At 47.2% G+C, this 19,211-nt stretch overlaps 1 protein-coding gene across 1 annotated transcript in view; it reads left to right on the plus strand.

Moving 5' to 3' along the window:
- Positions 1-19,211, plus strand: part of C4H6orf118 (chromosome 4 C6orf118 homolog) — a 276,968-nt gene that overhangs the window by 108,913 nt on the left and 148,844 nt on the right. The window contains exon 3 of the mRNA XM_075596716.1: positions 4,260-4,319. Within this exon, the coding sequence (XP_075452831.1) occupies positions 4,260-4,319 (60 nt within the window). The remainder of the gene's footprint in view (positions 1-4,259; positions 4,320-19,211) is intronic.

Consider the following 19,211-nt stretch of genomic DNA (forward strand, 5'->3'; position numbering starts at 1 on the left):
CTTAGCCTTTTTAAAACCTAGCGGCTTTTCTCCGCCATTGTGGTCAATGGTGGCGAACCTCATGGCGGGCGCGACCTTTCCTCGCAGCAATTGCCAATCGGACCCTGTTGGGGTCCAGTGAGGGGGTCCCCATGAGCTAGGGGCAGAAAGAATTTTATTGCTAGCTGTCCCAGAACCAGAGTTACAAACATTAATAGATGGTGAATTTGGCCGTAATCGAGTTCCCACGGCAATTACGGGATCAAAGCTCTTTCTTTGAAATTGTATCGGTTTGGCCGGCATCCAACACGGTATAATGTATCACTTAATAATTAGACAGTGGACTCGAGGTATTCCCCATCGAAATGCATTGCCCCATTCACTTTCAATGGGGAAGCTCCGCTCGTCCTCTCGGGCTCCATCTGTTTGTCTTTCTTGATACAGTATAGGACCCAAAATGACTCAATATCCATTGAATCCTATAGAGCTCCAATGGGACACTGCCGGCAAATTGTGGGTGAAAAGGCGGAAAGGGAAACAAAGGGCTATACACATTCAAACACCGTTAATCCTTTCCCTCCCGACCTAATTCCAGTGTATGTGCATGGTGTACACCCGGGAGGAGCAGAAACACATGTAGCTAGGAAAATACATTACAACCAAAGGGAAATACACATTGTACTGAGGCAGGGGAATATAAATACATTTAACCATTTTTATAGTTAACCTCTCACCTCCCAAACGATGGTAGGGGTTGCCAGCTGGGGAGTAACACCTTTATTACTGGGCTGGCAACCCCCCCTCGTGACACCCCCTCCTCGTGTTTCTCTGCTACCCCCCCTCCCCTGGTTTCTCTGCTCCGCCCCACCTCTGGTTTCTCTGCTCTCCCACCCTGTTTCTCTGCTCTCCCCCCTGGTCTCTCTGCTCTCCCCACTGGTCTCTCTGCTCCCCCACCCCCTTGTCTCTCTCCTGTACAACTGAATAGAGCATGTTTTTGTTACAAGAATCCATGAAATCAGTGTGTGCAAAAATGTATTGAAATGTATTTTCTCTCTCTCCCCCCGTTTCTCTCTCCCCCCGTGTCTCTCTCTCTCCCCTGTGTCTCTCTCTCCCCCATGTCTCTCTCTCCCTGTGTCTCTCACTCTCCCCATCTCTCTCTCTTCCTTGTGTCTCTCTCTCTCCCCCCGTGTCTCTCTCTCCCCGTTTGTCTCTCCCCGTGTGTCTCTCTCCCCCGTGTGTCTCTCTCCCTCCATGTGTCTCTCTCCCCATGTGTCTCTCTCCCCCCATGTGTCTCTCTCCCCTCGTGTGTCTCTCTCCCCCGTGTGTCTCTCCCCCCATGCTGCTCGCTCTCCTCCCATGCCTCTCTCTCTCCCCATGCTTCCGGCTCTCTCCCCCTCTCCGGCTCTCTTTCTACCCCCCTTCTGTCTCCCCCCCTGTCTCTCTCTCTCCCCGTGTCTCTCTCTCCCTCCCATGTCTCTCTCTCCCCGTGTCTCTCTATCCCCCTGTGTCTCTCTCTCCCCCATGGTTCTCTCTCTCCCCACTATATCTCTCTCTCACCCCTGTCTCTCTCTCCCCCCATGTGTCTCTCTCCCCCCATGTGTCTCTCTCCCCCGTGTGTCTCTCTCCCCCATATGTCTCTCTCCCCCCTGTGTGTCTCTCCCCCAGTGCCGCTCGCTCTCCCCCATGCCTCTCTCTCTCCCCATTCTTCCGGCTCTCTTCCCCCCCCTTCAGCTCTCTCTCTACCCCCCATTTGTCTCCCCCCATCTCTCTTCTACCCCCGTGTCTCTTCCCCCCTGTCTCCCCCCCCCCCCCCCGGTGAGAGAGAACCTGCTGCTAAAAATAGTAGGTGAGTAATTACTCCATGGGATATAAAAATCCCCCCAAAAATGGTGAGGCTAACAATCAGCTGACATATATAAAACATATATGTCCACATAGGACTAAAAGTGAAAAAACAATAACATTTTAATAAACATATGAAAATAACCCATGAACATATAATGTGTGGTGTAATAAAATCCTCATGGGAAGTGGGCGCCCGCTTAAGGATCATCCAAATAAGGCCTGAAGGGACCCATTCTCCATTCTTGCAGAGTCTGTATTTGACTTTAGCTGGGTGACCATTTTAAAATCCCATTGTTTGTTTTTTTTAATAAGTGGTGGGGTAGACTCTGGTCACAGCTTCAGTCCCTTGGGTGGGTCACCGTCTGTCACAGTCCTCCCAGTCAAACTGTGTTGTTGTGGCTTTCTCCAGTGTAGTGTAGTTTTTCTGCCTGGATGTGTAGCTCTTTAATTCTGGTTACTGCTGCACATGATTCTTTGTTTTGTTGCTCAGGCTGTTTGCAGGAACTTATACAGGCAAAAGCACAAACATTTTCACAGGCAGTCTCTGGGGTCCCTGTCACAGGTAGATTCTTGTGCTCGAGCTGTCCTCTAGAAATAAATCCGTTTGCAGCAGTATGTTAGGAGCCACTCCTCAAATACTCCTAAAATGGAGAACTCCCAAGAGAGTTCTCCATGCGACAGAGAAAAACAAAAAACACACCAGCGCACCACGGATTAGTAAAATGTACCAATATTTAATATAAGGTCATGTAGGGCCACAAAAAAACAAATAAAATTCAATAATAAAACAAATACCAAACAAAGATACATAAAAGAAACCACATATGGCTACTCCTACTATGGGGATACTAAACCAATAAGCTTCCAGTGAAGCACAGGAATTGAACAAGGTATAATCAAAATAACACCCACTGCAGGGGTTCTATGATGCCTTATAAAAAATGCCCAACTGAGGGGAATGAATACTGACCGCAAAGTGGCAGCAGGGGCTCAGCGTGAACGCAAACTGTCCGGACTGTGCAAACACACGGCAAATAACAATTCTCTGCAACTACTTCCTAGTCTCTGGGGCCCCTTAGAACTTCAAGGGCCACCTCTCATCCCAACTTCTGACACTATATGTAAGAGATGTGTGCAGAGGTATGCAATGGAGACCATTTTTAAGGTGAAATTAAAATAAGACTTTGTTGCCTGTTCCTTTAAACAATAGAGCAAACAAAAATTTACATAAAACAATAAACATCTATGTCTGTGTAAGGGCTATTCTACTTCCTGTCACGCTATGCTCACCACAAACATGGCGGGACCACGGTGCTGAGGTGGAAAAGGATATAACGCCACCCACAGCCACGAGGGCGCATCTGGATTGTAGATTTGGTCGGGGTAGCCGAGTCAGGGTTGGAGAGGTACGGAAGGTCGATATATTTGCCGGGTTCAGAGTAGGAGAGGTGCGGAACTTGAAGGTACTATTATCCATGTTCAGGTTTGGAGAGGGTAGAGTCGTCATTGTCCGGTTGCCGAGGTCAGGGTTGGAGAGAGTAGAATGGTCGTTTGTCTGAATGCCGAGGTCAGGTCAGGAGAAGAGCGGATGGTTGTGGAAAGCTGGGTCGGTACACAGGAAGGTAAGCAGCAAGACAAGGCAAGACTGTGGAGGCAGAGAAGAGGTGAGTGCAACGCAACTAGACCTATGCTCAGCCAAAGTGCCAGTGGCACAGCTGAGCATAAGGAGGTGAGAGCATCCAATGAGACCCTGTAGCGTGGTGGTGTGTGTCCAGCAGGGGCGGTGGTAGGCAGAGTGCAGGTGCAAGGAGACCTCAGCTAGTACAGAGGCAGGGCTGCAGGGCTAAAGCGAACCTCTGTGCGCGTGACCGCGTGCGCACGTGATCATCACTATTTGGTTCAGGTAGGGCGTGCGCACATGTGGTGGTAAAGCGGGAGCTGCCCAAGATGGCAGAGGTGGAAGGCGAGCAGTGCGGAGGAGCCTGTGACAGTGAGGTGTATGCGCGCCCAGTGCAGGAGCAGAGCCGAGTCCCAGACGTAGAGAGAGGTAAGTGGGGAGTGCGCCGAAGCCGGCGTGACACCCCGATCCTCACACTTCCCCAGTCCCTCTCTGCAAGGCTGGAGGGATGGGGAAGCCCTTCAGGTCAGTAGTTGTCTGCTTGAGGGTCCAGGAATAGAGGTCTGGTCCCCTTTTGTCTTGCTCTCAGAACACAGCCCTCCTTTTCCTTATGTCAACTCTAGTGTGAGCTAAGGAATCTCTTATCAGTTTCTCAGACCAGGCCTGTGTGCAATTAACCTGCACCCTGCTGGGTTTAGAGGCAGTTTCTCTCCAGCAGAAATAAGTTCCTGGTACACCATCCTAACGGTATGTTGATTCTTACATCTGTATATTTGTTCAGTTTAATTAACAATTGTCTTCATTTTTCTCTTTCTAGAATGCATACGAATTCTATATTGAATTTCTTTTGGACTCTCTTCCTTCAACACAATATCAGGTATTTGCATTGAAAATACGCATTAAATAACTGTATTGGACTTTTAGTAATGTTTGAGGGTTATTATACAGATGTAGCAGACGTTATTAACCCCCTGAACTCAAAATAACACAAACCATTCCTAACCACTCTTTCCAATACCAGAATTGTTAAATAAAGCATCAGTGTTAATGTAGTGCATTTTTTCATTGAGATGGAACATATAGTACAGTACTGTAGTGCCGACGATTATTCTAAAACAAACCTGGGGCAATCTCCAAAAAGACCTAGGTACATGCTGGGTACATGCTGGGTATATGCTGGCTACATGCTGCAACATTTCACACATTTCTGCAGACAGACTAATGGCCCATCGGATTAACAGCGGGGGTCCCTGGCAGTCCCATTCAAACTGGCTAGTTTAAGGCATGTTTAAGACAAGTTTTAGAATACTCGTTGGCTCGTCTGTATATATACTGTAGGTTTCTATTTGTTAATTATAATTTAAACTTGCAAACTAAGTCATATCTATTGTGAAAGATAGATTTGCTAAATAATGCCGAACACAAACACCAGATTAGAATATGATCTATTTTTTTCATAACATTACTAGCTAGTTCATACAATATATTGTACAGTACTAGCCACTACAATGAAGGATTTTTAGGAGATTCCCATTTCTTAAATACATTTTTGGAATATTTTAAATGTTTAACACAAAATTATAAAAATGTAATCTTCTATACCATTTCCTTTTGTAGTATACATTTTAGACTTTTATCCTGTTTGAAAGATCGGTTAAGCAGTTTTCACTTCATATAGAATTTACTTCATATACCACTATTGCATTTGTTCTTCCTCAACCTAATTTTTGATTGATAATTATTGTTAAATTTTAAAACTACATTACATCTATGCATACCAGAGTATGCCTTAAAAGAAACAAGAACTATTACATCTCAAACTAATATTTAATTTTTCTCATCATCAAGCATTCTTGCAGTATGTTCCTCATTTAAAACACAATTTTGATTCCACTGGAGGGGAATTGTGTCTAATTTGCATTCACTGTAGAATTTGCTACCCTTTTCCAAACCTTTTGGGTTGTTCTAGAATTGTCGGATTTTACAGTAAGTCTATGATCACAAAAGAATATGAGATTGGAAATACAGCTATTTGCAGGGCCGCAAACAGAAATCATGGGGCCTAGGACAAATTAAAGGAGCAGGGCCCCACCCCACAATCAATAGCGCACCTACCATGAAAAAAATTTTTTTAGCGCGCAACTTTTATTTAACTGTTTTCTTCTTATTGTAATACGGAAAAAAAAAACATTACAATGAAATCTGTTTATTACACCCCCACAATACATATAAAAATACACTCCCGGAGGCGCATGCCCGGCGGCAAAGAGCATGGTTGTCTAGCCTGAGAGCTCTGTGCCCCGCTGCTAGACAATTTAATAAAAAAACCTTTAAAAGCGGACAAAAAAGTCTGGAAATTACCCCACAAGCACAGTAATACGGGAGGATGTCAAAAAAAATGACGAAAACCCCGAAGAAAAAAGTGCTACCGGAGTACTTCGGCAGCTCCTGGAGAAGCAAACAGGGCCCTGCAATGGCGCCAATTTCAAATCAGGGCTCCGACACGGAGCACAAAGGGGAAGAGGAGGAGAGCGAAAACCCCGAGCTGATGCCGGTTAGGGTCCGCGATTTTAACCGCCTCTACACAGACTTGAAACCGCTATTACAAGCGGAAATAAAGGAGCTAAAAAAAGAAGTTGGATCTCTGGGGGTGCGGACCGGCCATATTGAAAAACATTTGGATCTCACTACCAGGGCCACAAAGAAAATTGAAAAGAAATCTGCAGATCTCCAGCACCAGATTAACGAAATAAGGGAGCGCCAGGAAGACGCTGAAAACAGAGATCGGTGAAATAATGTGCGCATCAGGGGGGTTCCTGAGGCGGTAGGGGACTGTGAGGAATATGTGCTGCGCTGGATGGAGTCCCTGCTGCTGGAGATACCCAGAGAAAGGCTAGAGATGGACCGCTGCCACCGGGCACTGCGTTCTAGGCTCCTGCAGTCTGAACAGCCCCGGGATATAATAGTGCGGCTGCATTATTACGGCACTAGGGAGGCTGTGCTCCGCAAAACCCGAGCCAGCCCAGCAATTGACTTTGAGGGGGCTCGGCTGCTAATCTTCCAGGATTTGTCCCCAACTGTGTTGCTAAGAAGGAGGAACTTAATCCCCATCACCAAGATCTTAAGGGATAAAGCCATCCGGTACCGCTGGACCTTCCCATTCGGATTACTGGTGATCCGGAATGGGAGGCCAGTCTCTATGAGGGACCCGGAGGAAAGGGATGCTTTCCTGCAGAAGCTGGGCCTGAAAGAGACCCTCACCACCGCGGCCGATGCAGTGGAGGCCCCGGACCCCACCTGGTCCACGGCGGGACGCTCTCCCAGACCTGGGACAGATAAAGATTGAGAGCGGAGAGGTTAGTTAGCCCACTGTTCCAGAACACTGTTAGGCAGTGTTTCCAGTTTCAAGTTTCACAGTTTTCCAAGTTGCTACACCCCCCACCAGTTGAATAAAGTTGCCACCACACTAGCCACGAGAGGAAAGAGAGAAGTTAAGAAGGAGTAGGAGTTAGCGGGAAGGCAGAGGGTGTGGAGGGCGGGAGCGGAAGGGTTGGATGGGAAAAGCGAGGAAGTTATGAGAAGACGGATATAGTAAGTGATAGAAAGAATAGAAGGATAGCAGCATCACGTGAAGAGAGAGATAGGTGTATAGGGTGGGTAATGAGTAAGTAGACAGGTACTTCAAACATGTAGGTACAAATAGCAGAGAGAACAGAAGGTGCAGCAGGAAGGCAGAGGGGGATTGGCAGTTTGAATGAAGTTGGTCACCCCAAGACAGGAAAAAAAACAGGAACAATATGTGGAAGTGAGAATAATAATACAGAAGGGAGGACTCGGATGATGCAATATAGTAGACCTACAGGCGGCACGGTAGAGTTATAAGTCTCAGTGAAGAGAGAGGGGGATGAATGCAATCACCAAAGTTAGTGGCGAGGTTACATTAAGTATAGGGATAGTAGAAACAGTTGGCGCTACAGTTAGAAAAGGTTTTTTGTTTCATGTTCACATGTGTTAGAAGCGGAGCAGGGGTATCAATGCAGAGACCTGCTCCGTGGTCCGCATGGGCCTTAGGCCTTAGCCTGGTGATGTTCATATCCAGGGCTCTGGCGAAGTCCTTTGGGGGGAGGAAAGGGGAAAGGAGGGGTGGATCGGGGAGGATGGTACCCCACCTTGGCCCTCCTGCACCCAAAGGCGATGAACTCGGTCTCCAGTTGGCTGGGCCAAGGACCCGAGGACATTATTTGTGTGTTCACTGTGTGGTTATGTGTTTGTCTTTCGCCATCTTCCCTCTTGTACCTCCCCAGCCCCCATCCTACCCAGGCCAAAGATACCCGAAAAGAATGACGATTGCTGGAGTCACCTCACAGCTGGGAAATCACAGGTGCACAGTCAAGGTACACCACGGCAGCAGGTCACAAGCATACCACAGATGAGTAAGGAAATAACATTAATTTCACATAACGTGAAAGGCTTCAATAATCCCATTAAAAGAAAAATTGCATTCAAAGATTACATCCGCAAAAGGGCTGATATCGTCTTCCTACAAGAGACCCACTTTCACAGAATAATCACCCCAAATACTTAGACAAACATTACAGGACATATTACCTGGCCTCGGCGCCTGTTAAAAAAAGAGGGGTGGCCATCCTAATACATAATCGGTTATCACTACATGTAGCTAAGACTTATTCAGACGCGGACGGTAGATACATCATAATAACAGGGACATTACAGGGTCAACTGCTAACGTTGGCCTCAGTGAACGCTCCCTGCGAGCACGCCCCGGAGTTCTTCACACAATTCTTCAATATATTACACAACAAAGCACAAGGCAGTATTCTGTTAGCGGGGGACCTCAATAGAACGCTGGACCCGGACTTGGACAGATGCACGGGGACTAACCAACCAAAGAAACAGGACATACTAACAATTACCCAGGGGTTGAGGGAGTGCCAACTAGTTGACACCTGGAGGGAACAGCATCCTATAACGAGAGAATATACCTTCTTCTCTCACTCCCATAACAGATACAGCAGGATAGATTACTTCCTGATATCAAACAGGGTGGTACGGGTGGTATCCCGTACAGGGATTCATGACATTTCTTGGTCAGACCACGCGCCCATAGAGCTGCGGTGCACACTCAGTTCGCTGGACAGACCCGGAGCGAACTGGAAACTGAATGAGCTCCTACTTAAAAACCCGATATCTGAGCGGGAAATAGGGGATAAAATAAAGGAATATTTTGAGATTAACGAGGGGAGTGTCTCTTCACACTCGACACTCTGGGAAGCCCATTTGTGACTATGAGAGGGATTCTGATAAATCTGGCTGCCAAACAAAAGAGAGAAAAGGAGACTCAGGTAAAGGAGCTACGTGAGGTACTAGCACCCCTCTCAGCGCTTCACATAGCCAATAAACAGGATGATATCCTGAAGGAGATCTCGGACACTAAAATCAAACTCAATCTGTTGCTGACCTTCTAGGCCGAAAGGGAGTTGGCCTGGTCTAAGCGTAAGTTCTATGAAAAAGCCAACAAGCCAGATACCTTACTTGCCAACAAGCTACGCAATAGGCTTCCAAATTACTGTATCTCATCAATTCGAACTCAGGGGGGGACCTTACCTCCAATCCTAGGTTGATCGTAGAGGAATTTAAACGGTATTACGAAGCTCTCTACGATGGAGATAAGGTCAGCCACACACAACAAACAAGAGAGAGACTAAAAGATTTTCTAAAAGAGGCACAATTATCCAAATTGAGCAGAGGAGAGAGAGAAGCACTACAGGGGGACTTTACCCTAGAGGAACTAGCCGAGGTAATAAAATCACTTAAGCCGGCCAAGGCACCAGGTCCAGATGGCTTCTCAAATTTATATTATAAAAAATACCTGAAAACTCTAGCCCACACCTATTGAAATTATTTTGTGAAATTCTCGCAGGGGCCTCCTTCCCAACACAGATGCTCCAAGCCTCCATCTCACTGATCCATAAGACTGGTAAGGACCCGGCAGACTGTAAGAGCGCAACCGACCAATCTCCCTGATCAATTCTGATGTAAAAATCTTTTCTAAACTACTAGCCAACAGGGTGGGTATCGTCCTTCCCAGATTAATACACCCGGATCAGGTGGGGTTTATCGGAGGCAGACAAGCGGCAGATAAGCGGCAGACAATACCAGACGGATAATAGATTTGATTGATTTGGCTAAGAAACGCAACATCCCGTCAATGGTATTGAGTCTGGATGCAGAGAAGGCCTTCGATAGAATAGACTGGCCCTACCTGAAGGAGGCTTTGAGGGCATTTGGCTTTGAAGGGCGGATTCTCGAAGCCATCCTAGCATTATACAAAGGCCCTACAGCTAGGGTGCGACACCAGGGCTTCCCCTCGGAACAATTCAATATCCGTAGCGGGACAAGACATGGGTGTTCCCTGTCCCCGCTGTTATTCGCCCTGTGTGTCGAACCTCTGGCGGCGCATATTCGCCTAAGCCCCGATATCTCAGGGATAGAGGTAAAGGACCAAGCTCATAAGGTGGCACTGTATGCGGATGACGTGATCCTGACACTGTCTAAACTCCTCACCTCCCTACCCAATGTCTTTGAGATTCTGGGAAAATTCCATCAAATTTCCGGGTTCAAAATCAATCAGACCAAATCAGAATCCCTCAACATAAATCTACCACGCCCGGTAGAAAAATTGATAGAACTAAACTTTAATTTCAAATGGCAAGCCTCCTCTATCAAATATCTTGGGGTATACATTACCAAAGATTATAACTCACTTTATAAAGCAAATTACCCTAAACTGTTTAAGACTTAAGGGAGGATCTCAGAGTATGGGCCGGATATGGTATTCCATGGTTCGGGAGAATTCATAGAAATAAAATTAACCTCCTCCCAAAGGTGCTCTATCTGTTCCAGTCCCTACCAGTACCTTTAGTCCACACTGACATCATCTCCTTACAGTCTCGAATATTGAATTTTATTTGGAACAACAAAAGCCCGCGAATTGCGAAAGGCATCTTAAAAAGGTTAACTACGAAAGGTGGATTAGCGGTACCTTGCTTGTTGGCATATTACAGGGCAGCCAAATTGTCCAGTGGCACTCAGACCCGTCCTTGCAGAGATGGGTGGCACTGGAGAGAGACTGCTGTGCACCAGTTGAGCTGCACGATTTAATCTGGCTACCCAAATGTTGTGGAAACACAATAAAGATGCTGCTACAGGCCGTGGTGAACTCTCTGGCGGTATGGGGGAATACCAAATTTAGACATAAGCTCACCACCAAACAATCCCTGATGACCCCATTACTCAGGAATCCAGATTTCGCTCCGGGGATGCTCAGTAATAACTTTCTAATCTGGGCACAGTTGGGTTATAAACGACTAAAAGATCTGGAGGGGAGAAAATGTATTAAAACATTTGTGCAAATCAAATCAGAGAAAGGAGTGCCAAACACTGAATTATTTAGATACCTCCAGATCAGAGCTTTTTACAATAAATCGCCAATTCTACAACCAAGAACGAATTTTGAGCAGCTGTGTTCTAGAGGAACGGACACAAGGGGACTGACCACTAGGATGTACATGGAAGTGATCTGTCCTGGGAGGACTGACGAACCCCGACTCAACTACATGACGAAATGGGAGAAAGACTTAGGGGAGACTGCGATCATATCCTACAAGCTGCAGCCAAAAGCTCAGTTTGTGCCACGTTAAAGGAGAACACATATAAGGTCCTCATGCGTTGGTATCACACCCCACTAAAACTATCTAAATTTGTTAAGGGGTACTCGTCGCTCTGCCCAAAGCAGTTCGGGGAATCAGCGGTCTATAAACATATGCTGTGGTCCTGCCCGAAGGTGGTCCCGATTTGGGAAAACATTAGGGAATGGTTACAGAGGATTCTCAATTTGGCGATCCCCTGGATCCGTGGCTGTTCCTCTTGGGCAGGCGGATCCAGGGATTGCCAAAAGCGGCACACAAGCTGGTTGCGCACTTCGCAACCACCACCCGGTGCGAGATCGCAGCAGTATGGAAACAGAATGAAATCCGAATTATCCCCAGAATTCGGAATAGAATTTGGCATGTTTGCCAGATATAACAGTTGATTTGTTGGGTCAACGACTCTTGCTCAAATTTCCTAAAAGTCTGGGCGCCTTGGATTGCCCAGACAGACATCCCAGGGGTAGATGCCGGCACAATCCTGCATTAATAGCGTTGAATGCGTTCTCCGATGACGTGGCAAGACTCATGCACTATCGATTAGGAGACAGGTAGGATACACCCCGAGACCAGATGACAGGGGGGCTAAGCTTTGATTACTAGGAAGGATACAGCCGAAACGATGCAGTCAAGGATGCAACATTCATGTAATAGGCTCAAGGCCGCCCCGCCCTGCCCCTCCTTCCCCTTCCTGTGTGTATCTCTTGTTGTCTTGTCCGGGTCATGTACTGTAGGTCAGGTTTGTCAAGTCCCGTGATTAAATGTTGTTGGTCAAATGTAAAATGTATTGATGCTATATCCCAGCAGACCCGGGGATCGGGGCAGTACTAGTATGGGTAATGCGATACTTAACAATGGAATGTGTCACATTGTATGCTCTGTAAAACCCAATAAAAATTAAAGTTAAAAAAAATACACTCCCACCCCCCCAATACATATACAGGTCCAACCCAACACATCAATAAGATAATGAATAACATTTGGCAAACACTTCACTACAAGGAGGCTGGCGCAGGGGGAGCTGGGGTGGAGTGTGCATGCTCACCACGGCGCTTCCCCTTCGTCACACGTTGGACGCCACTCATCTCACCCCTGCAGGCACGCTGAGACCTCTGTGCTTTGGCAGTGCTTGACAAGTGTGTGTGTGTGTGTGTGTGTGTGTGTGTGTGTGTGTGTGTGTGTGTGTGTGTGTGTGTGTGTAAATGTTGGATGAACTCACTAATCTAGAAAAAAAACAGATGTGAATGGCTAATTTCCTGAACCCCTTAACCAGTGTCTGGATGCCCCCGATGCACAATTTTCAAAGGCAGCCATCCCACCTGGGACCTTACCTTATCCGCAGTTCCTCAATGTCCAGGTAGCCTCATTCCCGTAATGATATATACCGGAGGGGATGTGTTCCCTACCTGTCTTCTGGGTTAGTGGGTATTCCGATGTCTCCCATGTGAAGCTTGAGAGTCAGATCTGGAAGAAAGCAGTTTAGGTTATTTCGGTGTAGGTATAGGACAGTTAAGATATATAGGGTAAATAAGATATCCAGATCCAGAGTGTGAGACAGAGGGGGCTATGCACTAAACAGTGATAAGTCATTTTAAGAGCGTAAAGAGCTCTTCCACGGGTTACAACTGACCTTATTGCACTCTACCAGCTCAGGGATACCTTGTGGAAAAGCTACAAATTAACTGGCACTACCAAGGATCTCAATCACTACAGATGCCTGCAGAACATGTGCACAAGGCAAACAAGGCACGCAAAAGCACAATATTACTCTGACAATCTCCACCAAAACACATCAAACCCAGCTAACTTCTGGAAGGTTATCAACAATATATTCCAGCCTCCTAACCATCAACAACCAAGTAATATCACTAAGGGGGATATTACTCTGACAAACCCCACTGACATTGCAAATGCATTCAATGATTACTTTGTGGGGTGTGCCACTAACTTACTAGCGAAACACAGCCCAAACCACAAACCTGAATCTCATCCTGGGAGTGCCCACATAGCCCCACCCCCTCCCAACACTGCCCACAATTTTCAATTTGGCCCAGTATCTGAAGAGGAGATTACACAAGTGCTCCTCAAACTAAAACTAAGCAGCCAATGCGGACCTGACTTGCTACAATCTAGGTTCCTACGACTTGGTGCCCCAGCCATTGCCAAACCAATTGCTTCCATAGTCAACTCTATCCTGTCTGCAGGCCATATCCCTAAGACCTGGAAAACTGCCAGAGTTGTCCCAATCTTCAAAAGTGGGGACAAAAACACTGGGGCCTATGCAGAGAGCAGCGAGAAGGTTTACGCCAAATATGCCTACAGCAATTCAGTAAATGGCGAGAAACTGGCGAGATGAGGAAAAACTGCCAGTTTTTGTTTTGTGTTTTAAAAACTAGCCGCGCGGGTGGCGAGAAGCAATATCTCGCCAGTTTTTAAACCCGCCGTATGCAGGTAGCCCCGATCAGCATCTCGCCGCTGATCGCGCCATTAAAATGGAGAGATGTTCTCCAAATAGCTCCGCCAAAAAAAGTTGGCAAGAAGCTGGAGCTGAGCGGCGATAGAGGCCATAAAAAAAAAATCAGGCTCTTTTCCTGGCTCGGATTGATGCCGGGGGGCTCCAGAGCTGATACCCATTAATACCAGCACCGGAGCCCCCCGGCATGCATCCGAGCCAGGAAAAATGCATGTACAGCCCACTTCATTACCTTAGCGGGTAACCGCTAAGGCAATGAAGGGGTTAACCCACCGTGCCAGCTTTATTGTGGGTAGCGGGTGTGGGTGAAGGGGGTATTTGGCATCTGGTGTGAGTTTAGGGCTTGCGGGGGGGTTGCGGGTGCACTTAACCCCTTCACGACCGTAGCAGTTAATACCGCTATGGTCATGAAGGGGTTAACCCCTCCCGCTACCCACCCGCAAGCCCTAACCAACCACCGTTGGGGCTAATACCCCCTTCACCCACACCCGCTACCCACAATGAAGTATAATGACACACAGCAGCCCTACACTAAATAAATAAATCTAAATGAATAAATAAATTAATGAATATAAATATATATATATATAAATATATATATATATAACAACAACCCCTATAACCCCTAACATACACATATATGCACATCAATGATACTATAGGCCGGCGGGGGCCCTCGGGTGTTAACCGCAGGCCTGCAGTACCAATTATGTGCCCCCCCCCCCAAATTAATGAATAAAGACATACATACTTTTAAAGAAATAACCCCCCCTTCCTAACACATACAGTATAGTTATGGCCACAATTACTATTATCCACAAATGGATAATAGTGAATGTGGCCATTTTAAATACATAAACACCAATCAATACATTAAATACATATAGCACTCACCCATTACCGGTTGCCACGATGAAGGCCATCCTCATCTTCATCCTGCCCATGCCCCCTCCGCTGCTGCAAAACAGACACAACAATGAAAACATCCAAAGTAATGTCCCCTAACCCCTTAATCACCATAGCGGTTATTAACCGCTACAGTCATTAAGGGGTTAACCCACCCTCACCCACCACTCGGGACTCCTACATACTCTCCCACAGTAACCCCCCACCCCGTGAGGCCTAACCACCCTCACCACTACCCACAAGGGAGGCCTACCCACATACCGTTGGGGAACACCCCCCCCCCCAACACCTACAGTACAATAATGTGCAAAATAACTATTATCCAGATAGGGATAATAGATTATTTGCCCATTATTAAAAACATTAACTAGCATACTCAAATAAATTAAGTACTACTGACCTTATCAATAAGAAGTCTCAGTCGCCAGCAACATCCTTGTCTTGCCCACCAAAAACATAGCCAATACATTGCAATTATATTCAGATATCAATTAACCCCTTAAATACCATATCGGATACTAACCGCAAAGGTAATTAAGGGGTTAAGCCACACTGGCCCGATATCCACCCTTCATCCATGAATTTGTACATTGGCTTCATCATGCACATATATATGTGTGTGTGTGTGTGTGTGTGTGTGTGTGTGTGTGTGTGTGTGTGTGTGTGTGTGTGTGTGTGTGTGTGTGTGTGTGTGTGTATATATATATATATATATATATATATATATATATATATATATATATATATATATATATACAGAGAGAGAGAGAGAGAGAGAGAGAGAGAGAGAGATACACACATGATGAACCAATATACAAATAAATGTAGAAGGGTTATCAAAACCATACTGTACTCAAAATAACAGTTCTCCATAAATACACACTACAATACAATAAATTACCTTTCATAATCCTAACTGATATTACAATCAAAAAAATCAAATGCCAATGAAAAACCTCAAATCACAATCAACACATTGCATTTACGTTGTAGATATGATGCATACAATGTATGCACCATATACATTCTGCAAATGAATGTTAACAATAACATTGCAAGCAAAATACAGATAACTCCAAACAAATATACTATTGTAACCAATCTGGTAAACATAAATCAATTACCATTCATTAATGACATCCCTAAACAATTTACATTCCATCCCTAAACAATTTACATTACATCCCTAACAATTAAACAATTAACTAATTCAATACCTGCAACTGAGCAATGTAGCCTGTAAAAATATATAAGTACCAAGAAGCATAAAAAATTGACAACCAAGGCTAATCCTGACCTCTAATACAACATACAATAGCAACGATTACATTTATCTAATTGTAAAAGACTTTTAACATACATTAAAGCATAGCAGCATAGTCAAAATAATTAAAAACACATCACATCAAGCTTTTAAAACACTATCATTTCTTACCCTGTATTTATATATCTCTCTAGACACACATACATACTTACAGTGGCAAGAAATTATATACCACTGATAATTAAATAAACATGTAAAGAAAAGAATTTAAATAAATTAACAAGTTCAATTAAATACATTTATTTAGTTCACTTACCATTACTTTCCCCCACCGACTCCTGTTGAACTGGTTACTCACGTGCAAAACCATCAGGCACAGGAACCCATAAAATAACAAACCATAAAAAAATAAACATTAAACTAAAAATCAAAATCAAAATCAATCCATCTTCATCTGTATTCTTCTTTCTTCTATCTTCTTCCGGGGTCTTCTTCCCGTCTTCGGCCGCGCCCTGGCCTTCTTCTTCAGTAGGAGGTCCTTCCTCCTCGGCGGCTGGCTTCAAAATGAGACGACATAGGCTTTTAAAGGCCTATGACGTCACAATTTCGTCATATGGTTCCCACGGCCCTGATTGGGCCGTGAAAACCATGTGTTTTGGCCGATAAAAAAAAAAAAAAAAGCTGTGTGTGCTGTGCACGCGCATAGTAAGTGAAACTTCTTAAGACTTTTGTCACAGAAATTGACTTATAACGCGCGTGCTCGGCACACATGTGTCAGTCAGTGTATGTGTCAGTGTGTCAGTCAGTGAGTATGTATGTGTGTCAGTCAGTGAGTATGTATGTGTGTCAGTCAGAGAGTATGTATGTGTGTTTGTTTGTGTGTGTGTCAGTCAGTGTATGTATCTGTGCCGGTCAGTGTATGTACACTACCGACACACTTTATTGAAGTGTGGTCGGTACCGCAAGCCGGGAAATCTCCCGGCTTGCTAGTGGCCGCCCCTCGGCGTGCCGCGCGTCATAGACGCGCGGTCACGCGTCATCGGGAGCGTGCGCCCGCTGCACGCGTGTCCAGGGGCTCCCCGAGGGAGCCCTGGTGTCCCGCGATCGCGGGACAGCGGCAGGGGGTTCCGGGGGACCCGGCGGACCCGGCAGCGGTAGGGAGAGCGCCCCGATCGGAGGGCGCTCTTCCGCTGCTTCGGCGTGCGCCCGTCACACTCGGGCGCGCGCCAGGCTACTGCTGCGGCACAGAACGGGCAAATGCTCGAATAAACTGTGCCGCAGCAGTATCTGTACCGGTCAGTGTGTGTATGTGTGCCGGACAGTGTGTGTATTTGTGTCAGTGTGTGCATGTGTGTCAGTCAATGTGTGTGTGTGTGTGTGTGTCAGTCAATGTGTGTGTGTGTCAGTCAGTGTGTGTGTGTCAGTCAATGTGTGTGTGTGTGTGTGTGTGTGTGTGTGTGTGTGTGTGTGTGTGTGTGTGTGTGTGTGTGTGTGTGTGTGTGTCTCTCTCTCTATGTGTTGTGTGAATGTCTCTCTGTGTCGGTCAGTGTGTGTATGTGTGTCAGTCAGTGTGTGTATGTGTGTCAGTCAGTGAGTGTATGTGTGTCAGTCAGTGTGCGTGCGTATGTGTGTCAGTCAGTGTGCGTGCGTATATGTGTGACATTCAGTGTGCGTGCGCGTGCGTCAAAGTGTGCATGCGTCAAAGTGTGCATGCGTCAGTGTATGTGTGTATGTGTTTATTGGCAGCAGTACCAGCATCATGAATGTTGAGCGGGTGGGGGAGCTCACAGTGGGGGGGAAGGAATAGGCACATCATTCCGGGGCGGTGTTCGGTACATCACTGGGGTGTGCGTGCGTGTGTCAGTGTGTGTCAGAGTGTGCGCGTGCGTGCGTCAGAGTGTGTGTGCGTGCGTCAGAGTCTGTGCGCGTGCGTCAGAGTGTGTGCGCGTGCGTCAGAGTATGTGCATGCGTCAGAGTGTATGCGTGCGTCATAGTCAGTGTGTGTGTGCATCAGAGTAAGTGTGTGTGTGTGTGTGTCAGTCAGTGTGTGATTGTGTCAGTGTGTGTATGTGTCAGTCAATGTGTGTCTGTCAGTGTGTGCGTGTCTGTCAGTGTGTGTGTGTCTGTCAGTGTATGTGTATCTCTCTGTGTGTACACACCGTATGTCTCTCTGTCTGTGTCCTGCCCCCTCTCTCCTGACTCCCCCCACCCCCGGCGGAGCTGCGGACCCGGGGGGCTCAGTCTGAGTCTTCTGAGCAGATACCCCCCCACCCCCCGGCGGCGCGCTCAAGCTACCCCCTTCCCCACCCCCCGGCGGCACGCTCAAGCTCCCTCCTTCCCCACCCCCCGGCGGCGCGCTCAAACCCCCCCATTCCTAGGCTGTTAGGAGCTGCGCCGGCGCCAGCCTCCCTCCTTCTGTCCATCGGCATGGCAGCGGGCGGGGAACGGCGCAGCTGCCAGCCGCTTCTGCGCATGCGTGGCGCGCGGCATGGCAGCGGGTGGGGAACGGCGCAGCTGCCAGCCGCTTCTGCGCATGCGTGGCGTGCTCAAGCTCCCCCCTTCCCCACCCCCCCGGCGGTGCGCTCAAACCACCCTATTCCCAGGCTGTTAGGAGCGGCGCCGGCACCAGCCTCCCTCCTCCTGTCCATCGGCATGGCAGCGGGCGGGGAACGGCGCCGCTGCCAGCCGCTTCTGCGCATGCGTGGCGCGCAGCATGGCAGTGGGCGGGGAACGGCACCGCTGCCAGCCACTTCTGCGCATGCGTGGCGCGCGGCATGGGAGCGGGCGGCAGAACAGCGGCAGTTAGGAGCGCCGGCTATCACCGCCGCATGTGAGCAACTGGGTGTGGGGTGTGTGTGAGGGTGAGGGGTGTGTGGGAGGGTGAGGGGTGCGGTGGCGATTAGGAGTGGCGGCGGCGGCGATAGGGGGCGTGTGAGCGGAGCGGCGTCCATTACGTGACGTCACTTCCGTTTCACATTTCGCCCCCCATCTATCCAGTTTTATCCCATCAGAGGTGCCACTAAAGAAGTTTCACTTCAAAAAAAATGATGACGTCACTTAAAGGCAATGAAAGCACAGCCAATCAGAATGGCTTTGCTTCAATTGCCTTTAAGATGACGTCATTAAAAGAAACATGGCCGTCCACACATGGTACGGTAGCCAATCAGAGCGTGGGAACTCCATCCCTACTCTGATTGGCTCTAGTAACATGTGACAGGCTTTCAATGACGTAACATCCTTTCTCCCCCAAACCTCTGTCACATGGTATACTAGAGCCAATCAGAGTAGGGATGGAGTTCCCACGCTCTGATTGGCTACCGTACCATGTGTGGACGGCCATGTTTCTTTTAATGACGTCATCTTAAAGGCAATTGAAGCAAAGCCATTCTGATTGGCTGT

Source organism: Ascaphus truei, chromosome 4, assembly GCF_040206685.1.
Source record: "Ascaphus truei isolate aAscTru1 chromosome 4, aAscTru1.hap1, whole genome shotgun sequence".
Lineage (NCBI taxonomy): Eukaryota > Metazoa > Chordata > Amphibia > Anura > Ascaphidae > Ascaphus > Ascaphus truei.